This window comes from Parambassis ranga, chromosome 14 (genome assembly GCF_900634625.1).
Source record: "Parambassis ranga chromosome 14, fParRan2.1, whole genome shotgun sequence".
NCBI classification, from domain to species: Eukaryota; Metazoa; Chordata; class Actinopteri; family Ambassidae; genus Parambassis; species Parambassis ranga.
In genome coordinates, this window is record NC_041034.1 from 6842055 (window position 1) to 6870004 (window position 27950).

Here is a 27950-nt window from a genome sequence, read left to right on the forward strand (position 1 = left end):
CACAGATGAAAAATTTGAAACTTTTATTGACTTAAAGCAAAAGCAGACTCATCTTAATGAAACATACAAAAAGTAAATAGTTTGCAATACTGAAACGATGATCATCATCAACCCATACATTATACTTGCATTGTAATGTACCTTCCTGCTGTCCACTTATTCAATGCCATTGTAGATTTGTTTGAAAACAAATACTGTGTACAATATAGCTGAAAGATGATGTGACATTATAGCGACTAGAAGCAGAACAATATATGTTACAGCTTGCAGCCTTGTCTAATTATGTCCAGAACCGAGGACACATTTTTGTAAACCTAACACTTAATTGCGTGATGTGAAATTATCGTCCACAGACCTTTCTTAAGTAACTTTCAGAAAGTAATCCTCTATTTTCTGTAATTAGCAAATCAACCAACCAAATTCCTTCTTACCTCTTCATCAGTACAAAGTTATAAAATTTAAAAAAAGAACATAACTAATAGATGGAGTATCAAAGAAAAGTGACAACACTTAAGATATGACTCTCATTACTGTACAATAAAAATAATTTGATATTCTGACCGTGCTTGAGACCAGTCAAGCATTCATGTGAAACATTTTTTTATACAATGATTATTAATTTGCTGTTATCTGAGCACCAAACTTCTGTACACTTCTGTCAATCATTGCACAAACCACTGTAGATCTTCAATTGTGTATGGGTAGATGTGCTCTGTAAGTCACATTTGGATGGAAGTTTGTGTCAACTTCTCCATTTAGAGCCTCATCTTTACATTTTGTGGCTTTTTTTTATGAGGATTAAAAGTAAACAAATTAAAATGTCCTGTGTGGCATTCTTCCCCTTCCTTCAGTGTGTGCAAACATAACCTCAACTGAGCTGACTGAAAGTGCACATCTGTTACAATTCACTGCAACATTAACAGTGAAGAAAAGCATCACAATAAGCAGAAAAAACTAATACACGTGTCTCTACTTGGCAAAGATATATTGTGTAGTAAATGGCTAACAGCACTTAAAAGCCCAGATGTGGTGAGTTCAGTCTTATTGTCTAAAGGATTGTTTTGTCTAATACTGTGGAGAGACTGGCAGGATTTTAACATCTAGTCATTTTTGCCAAATGATTTCAAACTAGGACTACGTCTACAGTTGCATATTAAGCACTGAAGCACTTTGCATATAATATTGAGGCACCGTATCATTAAAAAGGCAAGGGTGTACATACATTTACTGCTGCTCTAATGTCAAGCCTGGGCAATAGCAAGACTGACACAGGCCGTGGCTAACATATAGCAACAAAAAGAGAGTTAAGGTTAACTAGCTACAAAAGTAAACGTCACAAAACCCAAAACAAGGTCATGTGTTATTGCTGGTTCAGTTGGTAGGTAAAACTTTTTTTTTATCAAAGTGAAACAAAATATGTTAATAAAAAGGTACCTATAAATAAAAAATACTAAGTAGCAAGAAACTGGTGATATTTTGTTGACTTTTTTATGTGGTGTTTTTCAAGCGCACATCTACTACCTAAGGTTTCTTGCTCAGGTAATTTGAAGGGATCCAGCTCTCAACTTCTTCACCTACATTTTTACAGAACCACCAACCGCTGCTGTTTTTCTCCAGAACCTCAAACACTGTACCCATCTTAAAGCTGGAGTTTTGATCATCGCCTTCAAAGTCTGCCACGGCTAGATACAGCTCATCCTTACTGGGCTCTTTCAATAAAGGTGGAAGCTTGTCCTTGGGCGGCCCAGGCTTGTCACTCTTCATCTGTGGTTTGGGAGGAATGGGGATTTTATTCACCTTGGGCTCATCTTTTTCTTTGTTTGGAGGTGTTGTAATGAACCCTTTGGGTTTCGGGGGAGGGGGTCTGCTGAGTGGTGGTGGTGGGACCTTAGAGTTGTCTTCTTTCAGAGCAGGTGAAGGCTTGAGTTCAGTTGGGCTTGATGGGTCGGTTTTCTTTGGAGGAGGGGGTCTCTTTGGAATCATGGCAGGAGGTCTCTGTGGGGATTCTTTGTGAGGAGGCACCACTGGTTTTGCAGGGGGAGATGAGCTCTCCTGGCTATGACCATTTAGATGTTTTGGAGGGAGTTTTGGCTCATCAGAGTGCTTACCATTATTTAGGGTAGGGATCGGAGGAGAACTTGTGGGTGAACTTGGGTGGGAACTATTTACTGCTGCAGTGCCATTCTGGTGGTTTCCCTCAGCTGAATCTGCAGGCTTTGATGGTCTCAGTTTGCTCCTCAGGTTGGTGATGTCCAGTTTGTTCTCTGCTGGTGCTTCTGGCTTGGCAGCTGGTGCTGGTTTAGGTCTAATCACTGGCTTGGCTTTTATTAACACTGCTGGGCCAGGAGCATCTGGTTTCTCCTCTTGCACCTCTGCTTTGGGTTTTGGTGGCTGTTTAGGTACAGGTTTTAGGTTAAACTTCTTGACCTCTTTGGCAGAGACCTTGTGGCCACATTCCAGACCCATCTCATTTCGAAGGTGAAGAGCTTTGCTCTTGTCCTCTTTCTTGGTATCTGTTGGTTTGTCTGCTTTGAAAGGAGCTGGCTTTGGTGTAACCAGTGGCACGATGACCCCAGGAGCAGGAGGTTTGGGTGGCAAATGTTTGGAATGATCAGATCTTGGTTTGTCTGCAATCTCTATTTCAAAGCTTTTATTAATGGACTCCCTACGAGGTGGCAGAGCTGGTTTCTCCTCTGCTGGTGGAGCAGTTGGGGCTGGAGGCAAAGGCCCAGAGAAGGCAGGTGGACCCTTAGTGGCACTAGACTTCCAATCTTTCAGCTTAGGCCGAGCAGAGGACTCAGAAGCTAAGGTTGGCTCATCTGGTAAAGGCTTAGACCAGCTGTCATCATTAGAAGAGCCACCATCTTCCAGTTTCAGCTTCTCCATTTCATTGGGCAGTGGGGCAAGAAAATTGGGTCGTAGGGCATTACTGGTCTTCTTGTACTTGTCTATAAAGGTAGCAGGTGCCCAGCCCTCTTTGTCATCTATCTGTATATACCACCAACCACTTGCATTCTTCTCAATCACCTAGAAGATTAAACAGTTGTTAATACCTTCCAACTAAGTCTCTGCAACAGAATCTGAGAAAGTTTCACACCCACCTCAACTTTAATTCCAGCGTGGAAGCTAATACCATCAGGGATGGTGGTCTGGAAGTCGGCTATGGTGTAGAATTCTTCCTCAACTTGAGGGGGAACAGGTGGCTTGGGTAGGTTTGTACCACGTGGCTGTGGGATGTGAGGAAGAAACACAAGGTTGATTGAAAACTTTCTTTACTGAGACACGTTCTTTAGATACATAGATTTAGCACAATATAGAAACTTACAATGGTAAGATCCCGGCGTGGAGGAGGTCTGTGTCTTGATCCCACTTCTGTGTAAATAAATAGTGATAGTGTGGTAATCTTACATATCCTGCATTGTGTTTTATATTTCTCTCTGATGGGGCAATAAGATGTTGGATAAAGGATAAAATTCACTTACTTTTGTTGTTATCAGAGAACAGCGAGAGCCTGTTTTCTTTCTGCCCATTGTTTTGCTGGTTCTGTTTAGAAAAGCCATCTAGATCGTTTGTACTGGCATGAGCAGCAGCACCTGCTGACTGCTTCTGGCTCTGAATGTCAGTCTTCTTCAGGTAAGAGGCTGGGGCCCAGCCCTCACGCCCTTGGTACCTGAATAAGAGATAAACAGAAACATTGAAAAAACACGCCTTCAATCAGCACTTCATAAACTGAACCACCTCCTGTTCCAAATTGCCTTTTTTTGGGTAAGCTCTTCTTTGTACAGTTCATAATGGAACAGAATAAAGGAAAGTAGTATAACACTACTTTTTACTAAATCACCTGATCTTCCACCATCCTTCCAAATTCTTCTGTATGATCTCCACAATCATGCCTCTCTCCAGATCAATCTCATCCTGGTCCCTGGCTGAGTATGGGTAGATCACAGAGTACTTCTCTTCTGGAATTGGAGACAAAAAAAATAATTTAAGTACACAAAGTCAATGTTGAAAATATTGAAGTTCACAAAAACAGGTAGCACAAACCAATGTTCATGGAGGGTAATAGCTGGGGAAGCAGGTGCACAGTGACACATTTGGGATACAAGCTAGCAGTGCTTCAAACTGTTCTCTGCAACAGTAGGATAATTTCTAATGGTAGTAGTACATTTAAGAAACTGCTTAAATCTTATCCTTAAATCCCTCTCCTTTTGTACTTCTCCTATAGACGTTGTACACTGGTTTAACGTTGTGTAACTTTTAAATGAGGCAAGGCTTGAGCAGCATCTTGTGAAGTGAAAAGATGTAAGATAGAAAATATGCAACAAACAAAGACACCTACATACTCAGCAAAAACTGAACAAACATACTTTTATATACTTAATATTCTTTGTTATGTCCTAATATGCTATATTGAAGAGCCCCTAAGATAGTCAGTGAAGTGGCAATTAATGCTGGTTAATTGAAAAAATGTTCATATTTATATTCTGACACTGATTTTTGTTTTTGTTTTTTTGTATTTATAAAATACAGTACATATGTGCATGCAAAAATGTTTCATGCTTGGGTCACTCATGCAACATACACAACATGCAGCCACATGGATAAACATGCACACATACAGACACATATTCAGTATAGGGGAGAAAGAAAGGCGTGCGCTCCACCTTGCCCAAAGCCTGTGCTGAATAGATCCCCTAAAGTTCTGCGACGACCCACGTGCCTTGGCAATGACCAGAATCTCCGAGGCACTGACATCCCAGCACAGTTATTGGGGCAAAATATGAAGTGAACAATACATATGCCATCAGGAGGATGTTTTCATCCTACTGTAAACAACAGCATCCTTCAGTATTGTTGGACCTACAGTACATTTCTCTACCTGAATATTACTGTACTGCTACTTTTCTGGTGGGACTGTCCTAAACATGTCCTTACGATTATGTTGGCGATAGTACCTTACTGTGGAACTGACAGCTTGTAATAACATACATAATGGTTAATTCTGCTCTGAGAAATGGTTCAAGGGTATTAAGCTAAGCCTAAGGGGCATAACACTGCGAAAACAGATGCCATTAAGGGTGTGACGATGCTTTATTGTGCACTTGCTTGCTTTGTTTTTGTTTGTGTTACCATAAACCACACGTTTTTGTGGATTTTAGACACTATAGCATCCGATAGCAACCAATTAGTTCTTCAGTTTCGCTTTAAAATGAAGAATATGAATCATCTGTAGAAGCTATAAAACGCTAAAAACATCAGCCAATCCTACGAGGCACCCCTGCACGTAGAGTTGGCTGGTTGTCGCTCTCTTCCTGCTCTGCGTGCACCAGAGAGGTACGTGCATGATGGGGTGAGCTCCGAGAGAACAGGGCGTGTGTTTACTTTCAAAATCTGTCTGACTCTCACTGCGTTTTCAAAATCTCCTACCCTACCTTTAAGAGCACCCTAATATAAAGATTTATGTACCTTCTTCTCCTGGGATAGTGAAGTCATCAGGGTCATCCTGCGCCTCAAGGCAGGTTGCAGGGACCCAACCTTGTGCATCTTCTGAGCTCACAAACCACCATCCTAAATGACCAAAAAGATCAAGATCATCCTCAATTAAAGGACTTAAAATTTGCAGAAAACAGGGAAACTGGACCTCTAAAATATAATCAAAAATATTTGAAGAACTTGCCAGACTCATTTTTCTCAATGACCTCCACCACTTGACCCACGTGCAGGCTGATCTCTGAGCTCTCCTGCTTCTCATAATCTGTTACTGCCACATACTGGTCGAGGAGAAGAGGGTCTGCTGCAGTGGAATCTCCTGTTAAAGAAAAAAAAATTAAAACTAAAGTTAATTTTCTTTCTGCTCCTTGTTATGGCAAGTTAAGAATGAAATCTCAATAATGTGAAAAAGCCTCCACTCAAGATCTGCTGTAATATTTGCTAATGTGATATTAAAAGAATTACTGTGAGCTTGAAATCATTAGATAGTATCTGGGTGGTTTTAAGGTATTGACCTTTAAAGGTTGGATATCCAATTCATAAAATGTTATATGACCTTTTAAAATGTCAGATTTCACACAAAAGAACTTTACAAAAAAAAAAAGAATTTATGCACAACAATAGCTAAATTCTTCCAATAGAACTACAACTCATTTCTAAGTTTCCAAAAATAATTCCACGGTCACAATTTGTGCAAAAGCTAGACTAAGTGAGAGGAGGCTTCTGCACAGTATGTAGATTCACTCAGATACGATGCAGCGTACGTGATTGGGAAAATGGCGTGAGGGAAATGATGAACAGACAGAGGAACAGCGGGAGATTTGGAGGACGGGAGTGAAGAGATGGGATTAAAGATGGTTAATATAATCATCAACATTGCTGTGACTACACCACAAAAACAAACCAACGCCACCTAAAGACCCACCACCAGTGTTAGCACCAAATCAGCAAAAGAAAAATCAAGTCATAGCACGCAGTATAACCACTGGTTAGACACTTGTGTGTGACTTTTTTGACTCTGCATTAAACAGAGCAATGGTGAAGGGACTTTTACATCCAACACAGCATGCGGCTCACTGAAGGTGCATTTTGACACACTAGTCCAGACAAAAGTATTATTCCGCATGGAAAATTCTGACAATTTGGTTCTTAAAGCATAGCTTGTGTTTTCATGCACGTTCTTCAGTGAGCAGCAGCAAGCTAAGAAATGGGTTTGACGCACATATTAGAGAAAAAGCAAGGAAAATAACTAAACTTGAAAAAAGATGATGAGCTAACTACAAAACATTGTGTATGAAGTAGAGCCCAACCAATACCATGTTTTTTTTAGGGAAAAAGAACAACAATAATGGCAGTTGCTCATTGTACCAGTTGGGCTCTAATATGAAATAACAGCATATTAGGAATTCGATGACAACAAGTTTTTGTTAATTTGTGATAACCACATTCACAAAAACACTGGCAAAAGAATCTCAGGGGTTTAACTTCCCTAACATTATATGTCCTTAATGCATTTAAAGCATACAGTAAAGCCACAGGTATTCTAAACAAATCACCAACACCACGATTTGCTTCCTTTACAAAGGCAATGTAAGCCCCGAGCCTTCAATAGAGCCACATCCCACCTGCCCAGGCCAGGGGAGGAGAGGAGGGGACAGGCCACTAGCAACCCGCCAGGTTACACACACAGCACGACCAAGCATTTACTACCTCGCTTTAGGAAAGTAGTCGCTCTCTCCACAAGCCCTGATGGAAAGGAAAATGAATGGAGAAGAAAACTGAAAAAAATAACATGGATGCAACTTAAGAGTAATAGAATTAAGAGTTTATAAAAAAGAAACAGAGAAACAATGTCCAAGGCAGTCTTTGTTATAGGTACTGTAACAGTTTTACTCATGGCCACTAGATGGGGGTAATGCCATGTTACAAAAGGAAATAAAGTTAGAAGAAGTGTTCATAATAGTTCCCAAAGCAGTTTAACTCTTCACTCATTTCTAATACAAAATTAAAGCTGTGTCTTACCTGATTTCTTCTTTCCAATTGGTTCCCTGTTAAAGAGAGGAACATTAATGCTGAGAAACACAAAATGATTCAACAATTATCAATATATCTAACAACTGAGGTTAACTTGTGGACTTAAATATATTTATGACACAGTAGCTCTAATTAAGAAATCACATATTTCAAAGATTTTCTTTAAATCTTGAATTTGACTTTATTCCTATTGCCCTAGGGCCTAGAGGATATTTGGTTGCTTTGTTTAATAAAGCTGTACCGGTTTAATTTGAATTTGCACCTACAAAAACCAATGGTAATTTAACCTCTTAAATTTATAAATATGCAACAGAGAGGCAGGAAAAAAGTCCCTGTCCCTACCTATTGCTCTGACCAATGTGAACAAAGAGCCTTAGATAGCTGATCTTTGAAATTCAGCCTAATGTTAAATTCAATACAGCATCTGTGGTGTCTGGTTCAGACATCAGCCAGATAAATAGACCATCACTCCACAGCAGCAGTCAGGGAGCTGATTCAACAACCAGATGCCTCGAAAAGTCATTGGCAGCTAATGCTAAGCATTTTACTCTCTCACTCTCCCTGTCTCTCTCTTTCTTTTTGCTATCTAAATATTGCTCCCTTACTTTATGGCCTTCCATTTCCTTCCCTTTTTTCCATCTCACATCTTCCATTTCTACTTATCTCACTCCTTCATCTCTCTTGATCATTTTCTGTGGCAGCTACTCCTAGTTTGTTACCCTGCATCAACATGAATGCTCTCAGCCACATAAAGCATTATTCGATCGGTAGAACTGTTAATTGTAGAGGCTTACGCTTCAATAAATCATTACCCGTAAGTGTGCCCATTAATGTGCTATAAAAAGAAAAACCCAGACAGGCCAACCAAAGCATTACCAATGATGTTGATCATTAGGGAAGAACGTGTGTATACCCCAAGTGTTTACTGTGTTTGCTTGGGTTTTGCAGGGGTTAAAACCAGGGTCATGAAATGCAGCAGAGACCGCCAATGACCTAGATCCTTGGCCTGATAAGATTATTTTAATTAGCTTAGTAAAACAAAAACAAAAAAAATCAAATGAATCCTCCCACCTATGTTTCCATGTTATGCTGAGGCTGAGGCTTACAAAAAAAAGAGCATTACCAGGAAGAACAGTTTCACATCTAATCGTCATGGAAACATTCACATCCGGCGACCACAACTGAGTAGGAGAATAAACCGTAACTGCAACTAAACATCAGAAATGAAAGGCAAAATCAGGTGGCATCTATTAGAGTGTATAAACCTATATCTGAATTCAATCTCTGCAGTGAACTGATGCTGAATCTCAGAAGACTATTTTCTCCCTTTATCCCACCCTGCCTCACTTGAAGTGCCAACCTCTCCCTCATTCTTTCCATCAATCTCTTATTCCACTTTTTAGCTTCTGCCCTTTGTTTTCCTTTTTTTCTTCCAGCCCCATCCTTGTTGCAAGAGTTCTTTTTGCAGCCTTTTTTACTTTCTCGTGTCTCTGCCAGCTATTTCCTTCTCACAATTAAGTTCTCTTGTTCCTCTCTCCCTTTTGGCTGCTCTTCCCTCTTCCTCTCCTCTTCTCTTAAGGATAAAGTGTAACATGTCTCTCTCAGTGCAGTAGATTTATAGGCCATGATAAATCATCTCCCTTAGTGGCTGCTGTGTCTGTACACCAGCCTTGTTGTCAGTCAGCCAAACAACAGGCTGCACTAGAAGAAAGCAGTAATCCAATTTCAATAAAGACAAACCAAGGTCTTTCCTATATTCATCCCGCCTCTCCAAACAAATGCTTGGGGTTTGGTACAAGGACCAAGGAAGTATGTGTCCTTGGCAACCTTCTCTGAGGGAGGACGAAAGATGAAGTACGTAGATGAGGAAGACTGGTTGTCAGGAAATATATATAGAGGCTGCTGACAGGTTTTTGATTAGCCTAGACATATTCTCCATTCTCCATATCACACAGTTACTGTTGCCATTTAAGACATCTCCGTCAAGTTAGTCTTAATGTACTAATTCACAGACATTTTGTTCTGTATGCCTACTTTTAATTATACAGCATCATTATAGATATCATTTTAACAAAAAACAACCATACAATCACAGGCCAGAAAAGGAGTAAGCTAAGTAAAGTAGTACATGAGAGTGGGACAGTACATTTCAAAGTGACATTAAATCCATTCACGTTATTGCTGACAATATGGCAGCTGGGTGTTGCAAGAGCCTATTTCACATTCAATCCCCATAGCTGCTATGTGTCCTGTTAATTGTCCTTCAGCAAGAAGCCCCAGCTGCCCACTCAGTTTAGTGTAAGTCAACCCCGGCAATGTGAGACATAACATGAATATAATTGTAAATATTGTTTTGCTTTTGACAAGATGTATTAATAATTCCGTTATCGAATAAGTAACAATTGTTGTTTTGTAATTTTGGCACAGAATAAATAAATATATACTGTAAATCGGCATATTTATTATGATTTATACTGCTAGCTGTACGTGCACACCTGATATACGTCAGATTTATTAGCTCAATTTCCTGTCTATAGTAGAGGCAACTTCTCAACACCACACATCAGTATGTGATGACAGAGAGGTTAAAACTAATGTTGCAGCTGACAGCTGCTAGTGGAAAAAAACACATCTCTAGGGTCAAAATGTGAGCCCTACATTATGGTCTCCTCTGAAGCCAGCCACCCATAACCTCTACTGCCCTGAAAGTGCTTGTAACCTTGACAACACCTGAGACTTGTGTGTGGCATTATGTGTGTCAGCATGTGTAAGTGTTAGCTGTGAGCACTCACTGCCCATTGATGTCTTAGTTTTGGCACGTAGTTAATGTCAACGCTGGATGTGAGGCTAATCTGTTGAATGAAATTTACAAGAGCAAGTCTACATGCCTTCAGAGCAACCATGCAGTCTCAGCGGTCTGGAGTCTGGTGGCTGAACTGTAGCTACATGCTGAAACGCAGGATCAGCATTTAAAAAGGACCCCTTAAGTGTGTTTCGTCTTGGAAAAACCCAAGAGGAAGTAGTGCAACAGTATGAAATCATATTCATTAGAGGGTGTAATGAATGCCCATTACCAGACGAATGGAGGGTGCATTCTGGCAGGACATGACATGACATGAGCCAAGGGAACAATGTTTTGGAAATGTGTGTGTGTTTGTGTCCATGTGTACAGCGGTACTTACTCCTTGGGTGGGTTGAGATCTTCAGGCCTGGTTTCAAAAAACACTCTGACCTCCTCACACTGAGAGATATAGACTGGCAATTGAATGAGTGCCTGCACAAACAAATGATACCAGAAAACATTGTTAAACACACACAATGGCAACTACAATTTCTTCTTCTATTCTTCAGAATAAAACGTCCAATAACATAAGTTAAAGTAAGTAAAATAAGCAATTCCAGCTGAGTTTTTGCAAAGGTTTTCAGTTGCACCAGTAGGTTTCTTTCTTTTGGTGGTCCTGAACTTGGTTCGCTGACCTGTCTCATCTATCTTCCTCCCTTATCTAATGCCTCTGTGGAGGATCACTAGCAGCAGTGATACGAGCCCTGACAACATGGCTGGGGATGAAAGACACACAGCCACATTCCCTTTTCTCTTTATTGGCATGATCTTTCTCTCTCACACAGCTAGACAAGTTATCACAAAGTCTCTTTTTTTCTCCTTCTCACAGTCTGTGTTTTATCTGCTTCTTCTACTGTGTCTTTCAATCACTCTCCATCAAACCTCTAAAGGGCAGTAGTGAAACAGATAATCACCACAACAGCTTGATGTTCCAAACCAGAAGACAGAACAACTGCCCCATAAGACTCTATGGAGACAATCTTTCTTACTTCTGACGGGGCTAGGCCACTCCTTCTCCAGTTGTTGGCAAGCAAAGCTCAATACTATCAATCAAGCTTCCTCTGCTGGCCTCTACCTCTGATTTTAATACCCCTAAGTGTTTCAGTTTTGTCCTTTAGGGAGCAGAGTCTACCTCTCACACTCTCTGACACACACAGATATAACATCAGGGCTGACGGATATGAAATGGAAGCCAAAGACCCAACCCAAGTGTCCTTGTCCCATGCAGCACATTTGACTTACTGGTACTCATGGCCACATGATCTTGCCAGCAGCAGCTGGTGTTGAAATAAAGGAGTGACATCACTACAATGGACAAAGTATGACTGTTACCTTAGCTGTTATATAGAATACAAATGACCACACATGTGTCTGTCGATTCATGGTACAAGATTATTAGGCTTCAGTAGCGTTGTCTGCATCCTGACATTCCAAAGCTATAAGAGCTGATGAGTTTTTACTGGTTATCACCAGAGGACTCCCAAGAGGTTTAGTCCTACAGCCTAGAATGCTGCACTATAGCTGTGGTCAGAGTGCTCCTTCATCTAGCTATCCTCTTCGTGGATTTATTCCTCTTCTTGTGTCAGCCTGTGGCCTGTCCACTCATTACAATTCTCCCCAGGGAAAAGACAGGAGGTAGGCTAAGGGTACATTACAGCAAATTGACTTTATGAGTGTTCTTTACAGGAGACTGCATTAAGATAATTGTGTGCGCATGAGTGTGTGCTTGTACACATGCACAATGTGTGTGTATTCTTGAAGGAAAATATGTTATGGAAATTAACAATCTACTTCTCATAAAAGCAATTGTATCTGTGCAATATATTATTTCAGTGTACACATATCTTGAATGGTGCCTCGGTAAAGACAAGGCAAGGTTTAGAATGTTTTTACATCTCACAAAGCATCATCCCTTAAAAAATGTTTATTCTTAAATAGCAAAAAAAGTTTATCTGGATTATGTATTTAAAACATTGAAAACAGCTCTGCAAAAGGCTGTCTATATAAATCATATAGAAATGCATTCATTACTTAACAGATGTTTTGTTATGCATTTCATCCAGCTGTGTGACCTAGCCAGTGGTCTTAGCTCAGCAGTCTTACTTTTAGTGTAAGGTCACTGATTCCATGTTTTTTGTTTTCTTTCTTTTTATCCGAGCGTGTTTCCTGACATGAATAAAAACATAAGGCTTCATAACCAGGGTATTTCCATATGAGTCAGGTTAAAGCCTCAGCTGTACAACAGAAGAGCTGACTCAGCTATTCCATAAGAAAAACATTCAGTTTCAGCATGTCAATCCTGGCTAATGGGGGTTTGATGAAAAAAAAACGGTATCCTTCTGTTTTTACAGTGCATTTTGTACTTTTACTCTGTGCTAGTTCTGAATCTTGCCTTGCCGTGAATTACAATCATAACGTGTCCAAGACAACTTTCACAAAATAATCCCCAACAGGTTACTTTTTCATAGCTTTTCATACATTTCCACAACAACTACTTGCAGCAACAACTGATGTAAAACTGGCTCAGCCATTCTCATAAACATCCACACCCACAGACATGAACCAACAACTCTGCCCATTCCTCCCCCAAAACTCCTATTTTTCACATAAGTGGTTAAAGATGTTGCCTATACCAGCTGTACATTCCTTTAACCCCAGATGACATGGAGCCACTCCGTTCTCAACAATGTTTACCATACATTCTCTTATAAATAGTTTTTTGTTTTATTTGGGAAGGAACTGCATTTCAGTTCCACAGTAGATACTAATTTGTAGTTGACTTTGTGAATCTTATGTGAATCTTAATGAAGAAGTGAACCAAATATAAATTGAGACAGTGGGAAAACACAGTACAAGAAGGCTCAGAAGTAGGCTTTCCTCCTGAGTAAGACAATGGGAGGTGTGTATGTTTTAGAGCCCTAAGGCAAACCCTGTTAAATTTATATATATGCTGACTGGAGCAAGGTCAGCGACAGCAAACACAGCTGTTGTTCTGATAGATATACCAAGGGGGTTGTTGTGGTGACACTATAAAAAAACAGTTTCATGCCTAAATCATGAGGCATTGGGGCCAAGGTAAATTTATACATATATGTAATTGTACTTTTTTGTAATCCAGCTTAGAGAAATGTAAATCCTACAGCTACTGTTTAAATGTATTTCAGATGCCAAAAAACTGAGCTAAGCATTAATCATAACGTATTCATTTAGGTTGTGGTGGTTACATTTCTATCAAATTGAAGCAATTAGTTGTTAGCTATTGGCAGTTTTATAGTTGTACTTCTACTACAGTGGAGCTGTAGAACGTACACTTGCACCCCCCCTGCCCCCTTGAAGCCAAGTGATTAATGTCTTTGGTAAAAAGCAGTGTATTAGCCTGGATTAATGCACATGCTTTACATCCTTTTTTTAAATTGACAGAATCAGCTGTGATCTCTCAACCAGCAACACCTAGAATATAATATAATCATAACAATAGGTATATGTTGTACACAAATGTCCTTCTTGTTTTCCTTCCTGCCAATGACAGCAACCTAACAATATAAATAAACATTAATCACCTTGCCCAGGGAAGGTTCATCTTCATCTCGCCCAGATATTGAGTGGGGCAATCCTTTTCTCTTATCATTTAGTTACACAAAATCTTTCCTTATACACTACTAATCCCTAGATAGATCTTCTCATTTAGTGTGTATCCTTTTTACAGAGAGGTCAGTGCCTGCAACAGAGCACCTGGGGAGCTCTTAGGACAGCTCGGCCGGGTAGATGCCTGCTGTCACGAAGGCTTGCTCCAGGGAGTTAAGCATGATACACACCACACAGTGCCAATTTAGAAGGCAAGGCCAGTAGCATTATTCATAGAGCTGTTCTTGGAACAATGGAAACATATAAATCTTGTTATGCAAATCTTACAGTATGTAATTTAAGGCATGCAACAAACAAAAATGTTGGTGCCTCATTGTAATCCTGAACGTTTTACTGTGTTCCTGTTCACGACTGAGTTGACCATTGTCCTTTCTACCTTAATTTTCATATCTGATGCTGAGAATATAAATCCTCACAGCTGTTATTGATAATATGAAATGACAGATTTACAAGTTTAAGCCTTGTGTTGGTTAATACACTCACCCTGCAGTACTCGTTGATGGGTCTTAGCCTTTTCATCGCCACATCACGGATATGGCTCCTTCGAAACAGGATCTTTCCTAAAATAAAGCAAAAAAACAAAACAGGTCAAATCAAACTTGTTAATCAGATGATGTCAATGTTACATCTTTTTATTTCTTCTTAATCTCCACACTAGTTACGGTAACTGAAGGACAATAAAGGACAAAGTGGCTTTTACAAAACATGATTAGTGAATAAGCACGCAGACACAATGCAGTCACGTCATCAATAACGCTGACAGCACAATAAGGACCTAGGTGAATAGCTGGCCTTTCCGAGCCATGAATAAATGATTTCAGGAAGGCAAATTATGTCTGCATGGCACTTTAAATGCTGCTCCCTTGTTCTTATCTCAGGGCACACATAACCACAAGCACAGACAAGCTGGGTCGCCATAACAATAACAAAAATGGCTACAAATAGGCCTCTTAAAGCATTTTTTTATCTTAAAGGTATGCAGGAAATCTAAGAGCCAGAATCTATTTTTCTTAATTCTTAATGCGGAAGCTTCACCCATAAATTCAATGAGACAGCTCAAATGAAAACATATATGCTGGGCAGGAAGTCAAGAATGTAATCAGATTTTATGCACAGACAGGGACATGTTTTGAAAAGTTAGTGTATCGCCTACATCAATAAGCTACCGTGTTTGTGTTTGAAGCACAGTTGCTGAAACGTGAATCTACCTCACAGAAGCGCAGCAAGAGTGTATGATCACTTAATTCTGTAATTAACTCAAATTTTTAGGCCACATGTTACAAGATTAAAAGGGAAATACATATATAGAGTGAAAAACTAAGCTAAGAAAAGACAAAATAATGATGTGTAGACTGCTGGATGCTGTGAATAAATGTGTGGTGGCTCCTCAAAAACACAGATATTGCATATTTTACACAATAACCACAACTACAGACATGACCCTAGCTCTGCACTCCATCAAACCTGCCTGCTCTGACTGCAGTCTACATCCTAGCTGATTCAGGTGGGTGACAACAAACAAAGGCAAAACCAAAGGATATTACATAAAGAAAAGACAACAATGTCAAGGGGCCATACTGTAAAAGTTGTCAGTTGATATGAAGCTTGGTGGTTTGAATATTAATACAACCTTGAGCAAGCTGTTCATTTCAAAGAGTATGAGTAACTGCTTCAGTGCGATTTTGCTTTCCTGCACTTTTGGATTTTTTTCAATCAGTAATTCTACCATGAGGATGACATTTTTAGATTATGAGTTCAATATTATGAGTGACATGTGTTGACAACAATATTGATGGATTGCAGTAAAATGTGGCAGATACTCAAGGTCCCTAGCTGAATTAAGGCCAATGACATGAGTGACGTTGCTAGATAAACAAACTTTCCCCCACTTTTTATCTTCGTTACAGTTTTTACTCTAAGCCAAGATACTATGACTTTTTGACTTACCGTATATAAACTATTCAAAGAAAGTAAGAAAATAATATGTAAATGTGAATTGTCTGACCAGTTAATTTCTCTCTACATCCAGACAAGAACGGTCACCCACTGTGAGGGAGACTATTACAAAGGAGATTAACTAGGTGAAGAATGAAAGGAGACGTTCCAAGTCTCTAAGGTGCTGGCAACATCTTGCCAGAGAAGCCGAAAAAGACAGGCCGCCTGGACAGCTTTCGAGAACTAAAGAGATTTCAAAGTCAACCCTCTGACGCCCACTTCTCCTCCTCCTGCTCGTCACTCCTCAAACAGAAAGGGTTCTTGATGATTTTCCAAAGCTCTCTGGGGTCAGCAGAGAAGCACTGACTCAACACTGCCCACTTTGTATGCGCGACGGCTCACGGATGCAGCCGATGAAAAGAGCTTGTTTGGGGAGGGAGGAAGGAGGGGAGGAAAGCTGAGGCAGGGTAGACTTTATGGTAAAACTCAGAGCCAGCACTGACCAAAGGTATCAAACAGCTTTGGTTTTCCCGGGAATAGTGAAAGATGCAGACTGAGCGAAGTGACAGAAAGACTACATAGAAAATGTGCCAACTTGAGATTATAAGTGGGTAATACTTTTATATATATACTTTTACTTAATACAAGACTTGCAAAATATTACTTAGGCTTGGTCTGAGACACTGAAATGTGAGTTGTGAGTTTTGGTGTATTGAACAACAATACAGTCATATTGCTCTACAGACTTGTAGAGCAATATGACTTTTTCTCGGGCTTAATCTAAACGTAGTTGCCCAAAACGGCTTTAAATAGCACTGCAACAATCCCTGTGGGGATATTAAAATGTGTGTTTGTGATTTGTGTTGTAATTACTGCGTTCTTTGGTAAGTTGCTGACTAAGGACGATGAACACTATAAACTGGCATAATTTGTTGCTCCTGGCCCCACACATTCAAGAAGGAGACAGTGATAGCTCTCCCCTGTATGCAAGAAATGTGATACTGTATGACTCCAACAAGGTCACAATAACTTTTTAGCTATTTTGTTTGCTTTTTTTTGCCCTTCATGGAGGACTGACTAGAGATTTCAGCTCCATAGAATTGTACTTGACCTGTCCAACATACTGTGCCAGGCAGAGAGATCTCTAGCTAAACAGAGCCACTGGAAAAGTATGCTCTGTAGTTCTAATCATTATGAGGCAAAGGTTCACAAATTACAAATTCTCATAGGTTACTTCTGAGTGAACATCTCCTCCTTTATCATCCAGGGACCCTAAAGAAACAGACCCACATTCCATTTTGGGTCCTGAAACAAAAAAAAAAACAAAAAAAGCTGACCTGCTGACACTGCCTTATAATGCACCCCTCAGGGATGAAGAGTAAACAGACAAAATTTCTCATTTTCTCTAAATGTCATGTATGAGTACATCTAAGGAACGTGGCACTGTGAAATGTATTCGTGTAAAGATGTGCACACATACTGCACAATCCAGAGATTAAGAATTAGTCAACCGTCTACACACCTGGCAATAAAACACTGAGTAGACATTCTGCACTGTGTACACATGAAGACAAACCACTTTGCTGATTTGGAGATACCAAAAAAGTGCAAACAGCCTGGGGCCTTGAACAAACCAAGAGGAGAAAACCACTTCCGTGCCTTGTTAGATTTGAATCACATTCCCTGGTTGAGACTTTTGCTTTGTAAGTGAAGGATTTTCTAAGCTTTTAAGACAGCTTAGCAACTTAAGATGAAGGTTGGTTTCATCTGGTACCTAACACTAGCAATGGCCATTTTATTCAAACATGCAAGTTCTAGAGATGTAGAGATGTAAATGAGAATGTTTAAAGCCATCCAGAGTCAGTGTGGTTAGCCTGGCTGGTTAGCCTGGCTCCCCTTCCTCCAACTCAGACTTCACCAAACACTGTGCACGTGTGTGTTTTTGTGTGTTTTCTCAATGAGTTCCAGACCTGCATGAAGAAAAAAACTTTTGTATTCCCTACCCTTCCCAAGGCCGGTGGTGGGGGGGGGGGGGCATGGGTGGGGTCTATGGGTGAGACTTTTCTTTCTCCCATAAAGTATTACTTTCAGCAGGATCTCAAAAGTTGGTTACGCACACCCAAACCTGTCATTCCAAACTTCTTTGTAGGAAAATAATGGAAGCTAAAGAGAAGAAATGATTTTGGCTCACAAGGTTTTAAATAATAACACACTCCAACCTTCTAGATTCCATGTGAAACTATGACAATTATCCAGTGTTTCCCCTTAATGACTGTGCTATGTCTAACATGAGAAAAATCAGCTGGGTCAACTTAAAGTTCAAAGAGTAGTACATAGGCGAACATATTCATGCTTGGTGAACAGAAACATTGATGTTATGAGTTATGTCTGCAACCACAGCAAAAATCTACTTCCCTCCAGTTCAATCAAAGTCCATCAATGAGTCACTGTTGTCTTGTGTATGTGAGCGTTGTTGAGGAATCAGTTGTCTAGGATTTCAGAAATAATTTCTCTAACTGCAGGAGGATGTGCTGTGTATGAAGGTGGTCTTGGGGGACACTGTGTTTAAATTTTACCTGGTAGGAATGGAATGATCCTGCGCTTTGGGTCTTTCTGGCCTCCTTCCACAGGGAACTTATCCAGCAATTCCATCTGAAACCCCACAAATAATTAAAAGTTATTAGCACAAAAATTATTTACACTCACACATACAGTGCATACACATATAAATAAACAGGATAACCGAGGGTGGTAGGGAAGGAACTGCAGGTTTTTTACGTATCAGCAGTTCCTGCGAGGAATTCGGCCAATAAGAGCAGGTCTGCCAATGATTAGGAATGTACTGAGCAGATGGTATGGTTTTCCCCTCTACTTCATATGTTGCTGTAGCTAAGGGGCTGTTAGCAGCAAGGCACCACTGACATAGTGGAACATTTCTCTTTCCATATTTTTTTAAAAGGCCAGTGAGGAGCAGTTCCTTATGTCTCTTGTTTAACCCTGGATTGTTCTTTTCATTACTTTTCGAAATTCTGAGAAAGTCAGATGCTTATTTTAGGATATATGGTTTATATACACAATACAAGTGTGTGTTGACAATTCTACATGCCCCTGAAGCCAATACAATGATACTTAGACATGCCAACATGCCTAATCTGTCCACCACTTCACTAGATCAAATTATCTGTGTGTGTGTGTGTCTATGTTGTCGTTCATACCAAATATGAGCAAATCTCCTCGTTGTGGAATTTCTCAAAAAAAGATGCTTCAATGGTAATTAAAGCTATACTTTATTCATGGTTACAAACTGTTTTATCTTCTGCTTCCAACTAATGACATAGCCGAGTATAACATAATAAGAGAAACAACATTTCTTACAGTGTTCTCCTTCATGTTAACCTGCTAAAATGACTTGTCTATCAAGGCTGCATTCCATTGAGGCATTTGAGGGTCAAAATAAATCGGCTTTCCAAATGTGTAACCCAGTGATTATGTTAATTCCCTCCACATCTGAATATCTCAGAACCTTGATACGAGAGACGTATTTCCAGAATGTGCAACACCAATAACCCAACAAGAATATAAAGTATATCGCCACATTTATTTATTTATTTTTTTTGTTTACAACTAATTACAACAAAACTTGTATTCTATTTACGCTGCGAATTGGATGCCAGTATGTGATGTGTAACAAGATATGATATAAACATTTGGGGTTAGACTTTATAGCAGTGTTCCCAAAAAAGTTAGAAAGACCTAAGAATGTTATTCCAAACATTCAGAATTTATTTGACCATAAAACAGCAGCCCCTGCCTTACAATGCATAATAATGGATTATTCTGATCCCACTTCTTTCCTAATGCACCAAGACAGCCTGGTAACAAATATACCAAAGTGCACTTAGTGCACTGCGACTGGGTGAATTATTAGGCATTGAATAGCGCTCCATTTTATCTGCCTGCCAGACATAATTTTCACATGAACTTTACAAATTCATTGAAGTTCTTGAAGTTTGATTGATACAACATTGCCTTGAATTTGCTGTTAATCTAGTTTGTAATCAACAGAAGGTGTTACAGAAGGTCTTTAAGTAGTTATGGTTTAGTTCATTGACACATTTGAAAGAAACAGTGTCAGTTTGGCCAACACTAACAAAGATGGAAAGAAGTATAATACAAGGTGAAGTGATTAAGAGGTTATAGGAAAATATGTATCTTGTTAAGACCACTTTTTAATATTTGTATACTTTTTAATAACCCATATTCTATGCATCCACATTGATGACAAGGTTGGGTAACATTCTCATTTCTTAAAGTTAGCCATTTAATTTTAACCTAATTTACCTTCTATAAAAGCAAGCCAAACAAAATGAGGCAAGTCAGTTCATGAGTCCTGAAGTTTCTTTAATACAAAAAAGGGGCAACAAAATATATTCTAAAAAAGGAGGGGGGAAACACTCAACTAAAAGCATCAATCTGCTTAGCTCAACACTGACAATGACACAATACCACCTTAAGACAGACGGTAAAAACACAGAGACAGCCAGACAAAGAGAAGGAGACAAACACAGAAGAGCCAGTACCCCACGCACTGTAATTGTTCCCATGTGTCTGGCTCTGACTGTGACTTCAGACACACCCCAGTCTCTCTGTCTACTCCAAACCTTGTATCTTACTCTGTAATCAGAGCCACTCACACAAGAGGAGGCATATGGAGAGAGTAAAGATGTCTCTTCAAAATACCAGTTACATCATGCACTCAACATCAAATATTCATGCTCAACAGAGCGGAGGAGAGTGACAAGCTAGGACAGAGCACAGTCAGCACCACATGGCTTTCCCAGGCCATTTTAAAACATGTCATTTTAATTCATGATTTCATCTCCATTACAAAGAAATACATGTCAGATTGATACTGCACAGGCAGTGTAATGACAGATGCCATCAACAGCAAAGAGGACCAAAATTCTACTTTATCCCTGAACTTCGGCCACTAGGAATATTTCAATATGTATAAATGTCATGAATGTGAAAAGTTACATTCAAACCACAAGTTGCATTGCCAAGACCACTATTCTTAACTGTTAACTTTCTAAAGTTGGTCAGTTATGTTATTTCCTCTTATTTCAGTAACTGTATACATCCCTTGCTTGAGCAGCAGATTAGTACAGTGATGTAAGTAAACCTGTCAAACAATGTCACGTTTTCTCAAATCTCAGCTGAGCATCACAGAAAAACAGTTTGTCAGCATTACCCATCTAACCAATTATTAATGTGCCTTCAAGGCTTCTAATGTTCAAACACTGTTATTTCATCTAATATATTCTTGCTTATTCAGAGAGACTTGTAATCTTCCGACAAATAATTTGTCTAGTCTATATCCGCTTTAAGCACACCATCAGCATTCAAGTGTAATAAACCAGACTGCTGAATGAGAGCATAACAAGGTCCCTGAACAATGGGTGCTCTCTTTGCAACATGCCTACATGCCTATCTCAGTAGTCCTATGATTCTTTTTCTCAGTTCACTGTACATTCACGCCTGAGATAATGCAACTCCTTGTGAAAACCATACTGTTACTCATAGTCTTGTGGTCCGACTTGTGGTGGTGCTCTTAAAAAGTTGTGAGATTTTGAATGACAAAAAACAATCAAATACACTTTTCAACTTTGTTTATAACTAACAAAATGTGAAGCATGGCATGCTAATGTTAATTCTTATTTTTTACAGTAACCACAATGGGCAGAGGGTTAGTCAAATGTTTATATGTTTGTTTCTTGACGCCCACACTCAGTGAAACCACATACAAGATGGAATCATACATGGGTTCATTTGTTTCCTGTCATCTTTCAGAGAAACAATAATGATAGACCCTAAAAATTAGTAATCCCAATCAAAGACAACTGATGGACAACTTTGTCTGGTGCACCAATCTTCCATGGGTTATATTCCTCTGTACACAGGGTGTGTCTCTTTCTGCTTTTCCTCTGTAAAATTAGGTGGTTTGCTTTTTTGTACATTGTTCCATGTACAGAATGCACTGCTTCAGGATAAATACAGTCTTTTCGTTTTAATTTTGCCCAAATTTATAGTACACAGGGAGGAAATTCGCTCTTTGCTTCTGCTTTGTAAATGACCAAAAGAGGCAACATCACTGCTCTATATAAAATCTCTCTTAAAAAGTTCTGACATTTGATTACTACTGATGGAAAATATGTGACAGCTGTGCTACTCAAGATAAGCGTGTAACAATGCTTTCACCTTTTTTTCTGCTTTGACTTTGAAATACAAGAGCAATGAATGAAAATACTGGGAACTTGTGAAGTTGAGTGGACACGTGTGCAGAATGGAAACTGTTCAGTGACATGGAAACAAAATTGCAAAGCTGCTGGGATGAACCCATGGTTTATTTTCCACACTTTCCATCTTTCTATTTTTGTACAATGGCAATTTAAAAAAACTGAAAGTTGAGGAAGTACTCCTCAGGTTTTATTTTATTCTTAATTTATTCTTCAGTATACTTTTTAGGGCTTTTTTAATCAGGCAGCCACAGAGACACTACTTTGAATGTTGTGGTAAAAGGTGGAGAAGTAGCAGAACTATCTTGGGGAATACAAATGTCTGTCAAGGTGAGCAAACAAAGTCTATGCCTCATACAGTCATACAAAAAGCACTTGTTGCCATGGTTAACCTAAATCGTCAGCTGCTTAGACCACCTCTGCTGACACTAAGTGATGAATAAGACTTCCTGTCTGGCTCGCTAATGTGGCATTTTCACAAATATATCATCAGGTTCTGGTAATATAAGATAATTTTGAATCACAAGACAAAAGCTTCAAACCACAGAATGAAATGACCAGAATAGCATAGGCAGAAACAAAAGGCAGATGACAGGAAATGGAGAAATAGTAACTGGAACGTAACATTAAATGACTCAGCCTTATGTCACCATCCTGCCAAGACACCTGGTGTGACGTTTGGCGACATCACACTAGCCTTAAGGCACAGAAATTACACAAAAGAACTTAAAATGAGCTCCATAAACAGTATAATCAGATTGTTATGGTGACGCTAATGAGGTTTTAAGCATGCTAACATAAAATCTTTCTGTAAGAAATTCCACAGCTTAACAGCGCCTCATAATATATTGAAGCCAAACTTAACGGGAGATAAGGGACCCATTTGTAATCTCTCTAAGTAGGTTTATCTACAGCTCCCTCACCACTGAGAGCCCACCCACAGGCTGTCAACACAGCAGGAAGCAGCTGAATGGCGGGGTAGGGTTGAACACCAGCGGGGGAATGCCACAGCTGAAAATATCACATCCCGAATATTATGCTCATCTGATTCTCCTGATTGCCAGTGATCTGATACTGTTGTATCAGTTTGTGAATGATAAAAAGAACCAAGAATCATGGTGTGTGTGGTCACCAGTTCATTCTGATATAGCAATTACTTCATCTGCTTTCTATATTTCTGCCTTCAAAGACTAACTTGCCAGGGGAGAAAAGCTCCCCTCCTATTGACATTTGAAGGTGTCCTAATTTCCTGCTGTTCCTCTCTTTAAAAGCAAGACTATGCTACAGCAGCAGAGTAATTGTATCGCCAAGCCTGGAGATAATTTGTAATACCAACACAAGATGGTCACTTCACATGTGCCCCTGGCATCATTTTACATCAGCAATCTCTCATGTCCCTTTTATAAATATGAAACTTTATTGTTTGGACCACAGATAATTAATTTTTAAGAGTGATAGGGTCTGTGTTTGCTTGTGTAGGAGGGTCCATTAGTGCAACAGTTGGCAGATGGCTGCATACCCATATAAATGTTGTGAATAAAAAGCAGACAACAGCCATTACTCATCATTTTTAGCCAATCTGTGTTCATTACACGGCAGATAATACTGTTCCTAGCTACACATGCTATTCGTCTTTGGCAGGGCTTCACCAACACAAAGGTTATATGTATCAAAAAACAATTATGAGTGTAATATGAGCAGATTTATAAGTGTTCTGCTGGCAGGCGTATGTCAAACTAATGAAATTAGTAATGGAATACTTTACATTCTTTTGTTGTTTGCTTGGTGGGGCTTTATAGCCTTATATTTCATTGTGTGCATGTTTTGAGCATCCTAATCAATTAAAAGGAATTTAATCCAATTAGGGCTGATAGTATGCTTTGCCAAAATTGACTACACGCTAATTAAAAGCAATTGCCTTTCTGGATTTTCTGGAGTCCATGCTCTCTAAGCTCAGATGTGGCCAGAGCACTAAAATCCATTACCTTCAAAAGCAGAGGGGAGACTAGGATACTAATGAAATTCCGTCTTTGTGTAACACACACCAACAGCGTGACGTTAGTGATTCAGACATTTCTGTGGTCATCACATTCATCACTGTCCTCTATTAACTTCATTGGGACATTTTCCGACTGCTCTCGCACAATATAATTACTAGTGTCACATGGGTGGAGCAGCAACAAACTGCCAATGAGTACTAGTTGTATAAAGGGACAGTCTTCAAAGATGAATGCAGTGCTTCCATCCTCTTTGTGGCCTTTGCTCACATTTTATAGTGTAAAAGTTATAAAAAGACAGAAAACCATACAGCCACATGCAGACACCAAGATGCTTACTTACCTGAAGGTCGAAGAACTTGCTGTAGCGTCTGTAAATGGTTTCTGTACTGCCATCGCTCCAGGACACTCTGATGATGTAAACCTGGCAAAACAAAAAGGCAAGATTAACTGGAACACGTAAACTAACAAACAGTCATTAACTGTGAAACCCATCATCCTTAAAACCCCTTGGGGGGCATCACTCCTGACTCACTGTGCTTTTAATTGGCAGTAAGGATTGCATGAGGAAAGGCAGACAGCAGCAATGCCATCATCCGCTCACATGAGCAACAACAGGGATATCCGATTAGTTCACTTCCTAGTGCTTTAGCATCACATCCTGCTGCGTAGGGCATCATTATTCTGTATAATGTAGACTGTGATACCTACTTTGAGAAATATTACCAATTACAGAGGGAAATACATTTAAAAACTACTATTTGTACATCTGCAACTAAAAAGGTAATACTCATAGCATGAACTATTACAACACATCTAATCCAATCTAATCACAGTCTGGAAGCTACAGGCTGTTCTGATTTTGTTCTCTGAAGAAAGAGGAGGGTAAAGCAGGGAGGTGATTGGAAACTCCCTGGTGGCTCACTGTGTCTGGCTGAATTCTGCTGGCCCCGCTCCCAGACCTTCTCTTCTGGCCTGGCTTTCTGTCTTTCAGGGCAACAGAGTCAGATATGGCCACGGGTGGACCAACTACAAGAGCTACTTAGATGAGCAGAAAGGTTGTCTTCATTATATAAAACGAGTTATATGCCAAAAAAGAAACATGAGTGTTTTTCTGTTTTCTTTTCTTTCTTACTTTGATGAGCAGATTAGCTTTAAGCTTTAAGCTGCCTTTTTGCTCTCAGGGTCTGCACACCTCAGGGTTCTGGAAGATATGAGGTGTCAGGTCTGCCTGTGTGCACTGAGAATACCAAAAGCAACCAAAAAAAAAACCAACATGGGTTGCTCCAGAGAGTAAACAGACAGATGGAGAAGACACAGGACCACAGGAACTCTGTGTCCTTGACCACTGACACTCACAGCGGTACGAGGCGTGTTGGTCCTTCAAGCAAGGTTTACATTTTCACACATACAGTGCATGGATGGAAACCAACATATTCACACATAAGCACACCGAACTGACACAAACACCTGCTATGGTCTTGGCTGTGGCTCTCTCACATCGTATGATGTCATTGGTAACGTAATACTGACTGTGTAAAAAATTTTGCAGACATAATCGCCCACATTTAGCTCTCTGTATGCAGACAAAGGCAATAAAAGCTTCTTTGTTTGTGAAGTGCACAAAAGCTTTGACTTTCTGAAGTTCTTGTCTCCCACGCAGGCTCTGCAAAGATTCTTGAGAAAAGAAAAAATATACCCATAACCCCCTACGGAGGCAGACCATAAACAAAAAGAAGGCACAACAGAACCACACTCTAAAAGAATATCACATTACAACAGTACAGCTGTTGTATTAAAAAACCTGGCACAAGTTAAAACTGTACAACTGTACTACAAAGCTGAAACAATAAAAGCACAAATGCTGCATGACATGTGGTAATGTTTAGGCCCATCCCATTTTCAAACACTGCCTTCACTGTGACAACCTTACAAAATCTGTTCGTTATACTCCTGAGCTGCCATTGCCTGCAGATATGTTTTCTTTCCAGGGTAAACTGGAGAGCTTGGGGCATGACAAAGCTGGAGAGCAGCTCAGATTGAACCCTGTTTGCATAGAGATTAGTCTGAATGACTCTAAAGACTGGACTGATGCGTTTTCTCTGACCATTTTCTTTCCCTATGTTGGCAGTGCTGGAGGAGAGTTTGAGTTCAGTTCCTGTTGATATAAGGTGATACAAAGCCTATATTCACATTTATGTAATACAGATTAACATGGATCAAATATGCAGGGTCATAGGTCACATGAACGCTCCTTAGTAGTGGAACCCAAAACAACTCCATGTAATGTAAAAACATGTAAAACATACAGACACCATCTTTTCTCCACAGCACAAACTACTGCAATAATCCTAATCCTGTAAATTGTAGTCTTCAGAATAAAATCACAGTGCTCAAAAATCTCTCCATTTTTTTTTCTTTTTTTGCTGGCCCGGTAAACTGTAATCTGACACTCTCTTTGTTTTGACTTTTCCCAGCAGGAAAAGGAGCAGAGCCGCAGAATAACACCGATCTGTTGCTCAATTTCTGGCAGTAAAACCTCTTATGGTGTAACACATGAACAAAAAGGCTTACGTAGTGTTTGTTTGGATTCCTTCGCTTCTGGACATCCTGCACGATTACTTCTTGTACGGTGCGCCGTGGCATGATGTCCTCTTCTTTACGGTTCCCGTTATACAGAAAAAGCGCAATTTCCCCCGTTGGGTTTTTACGAGCGGTTAAAAAAAAAAAGTTTGCACCTCGACGCTTTTTTTTGTCATCCGCGCCTCTCGGTTCTGTGACCTCCGGTTGCAGTAAAATGCTGCTTTCAGTAAAGCTACCTACACTCACTCAAATTTCCTGCCCCACATTCAGACGCCTAGAAGCCAGAAGTTAACAGCGTGTCGTTTCCTCCTCCTTTCCCCCCTTTCCTTCCTTCTTTCTTTCTTTCTTGTCCTGACACGCTGACGGCTCCAACCAAACTCCCAGCCTATCCCAGCTCGCCCACTCCCATTTCAGCGACTGGGATGCTCCATCGTGCTCTGAGGACCAACCCCTCCAGCAGCGTCAGAGCCCACAACAGACACCGGCTGCAGCCAAAAGGCTCATTCGGCGCAGTTAAAGCTGTAACACTGCGTCACCTCACTGTACCTACAGTCACACAAACGCATTGAAAGTCGGCAATTCACACACCAGATAATATATTTAAAGCTGCATTCAATAGCAACACGCTTAGTTTTTTAACTTTGCTTTACATCGCCACAGTATGTCATATTATTTAAGCACATTATACCTATTATTTATTGTACATTAGTATATAGCTGAACATTAGCTTTGATGTACTACTAGCTTAGTGTACGGTTAGCTAGCTAACATGATAATTAGCCATGACATTTAGCGTTAACAGCATAACATTTACTTGGAATATTTTACTTGCTTAAATATGTAAATAGCTTATCGAAATTTTAACATATTTTTATTATATTTAACTTTTTATTTTCGACAGTATTCAATTTAGCAATTTGTTAATTGGCGCACACAGCTAACTGTTTAGCTAACATCTGCAAACATAACATAACGTCTCAATGAACTCGTAATCACATAAAAATATCTGTTCAAGCCATGTCCCGGTATACTATACATATTTTCTAAAAATAAAAAAAATGTCACAATTGTTTGATTTTGAAACTCTTACCTTCCTATTTTTACTCTGCAGCTGCATCACATGATGAT

The 27950-nt window shown here is 39.7% G+C and overlaps 1 protein-coding gene across 2 annotated transcripts; it reads right to left on the minus strand.

The window, feature by feature from the left end:
• Window positions 1–6: 6 nt before the first annotated feature.
• sh3pxd2b (SH3 and PX domains 2B) lies at window positions 7–27257 on the minus strand. Of its 2 annotated transcripts, XM_028421058.1 has the most exons (14): window positions 26814–27257; window positions 24583–24663; window positions 18523–18598; window positions 14495–14571; window positions 10707–10798; window positions 7513–7538; window positions 7201–7236; window positions 5678–5809; window positions 5467–5568; window positions 3842–3959; window positions 3483–3670; window positions 3326–3372; window positions 3102–3227; window positions 7–3027 (listed from the first exon to the last, which is right to left on the minus strand). In XM_028421058.1, the coding sequence occupies exons 1-14, from the start codon at window positions 26883–26885 to the stop codon at window positions 1522–1524; spliced, it is 2679 nt and encodes an 892-aa protein (XP_028276859.1). In that variant the 5' UTR covers window positions 26886–27257; the 3' UTR covers window positions 7–1521. The 2 variants fall into 2 exon arrangements, with proteins under 2 accessions (XP_028276859.1, XP_028276860.1); XM_028421059.1 differs by lacking the exon at window positions 7201–7236 and having other exon boundaries at window positions 26814–27256.
• Between the last annotated feature and the right edge of the window lie 693 nt (window positions 27258–27950).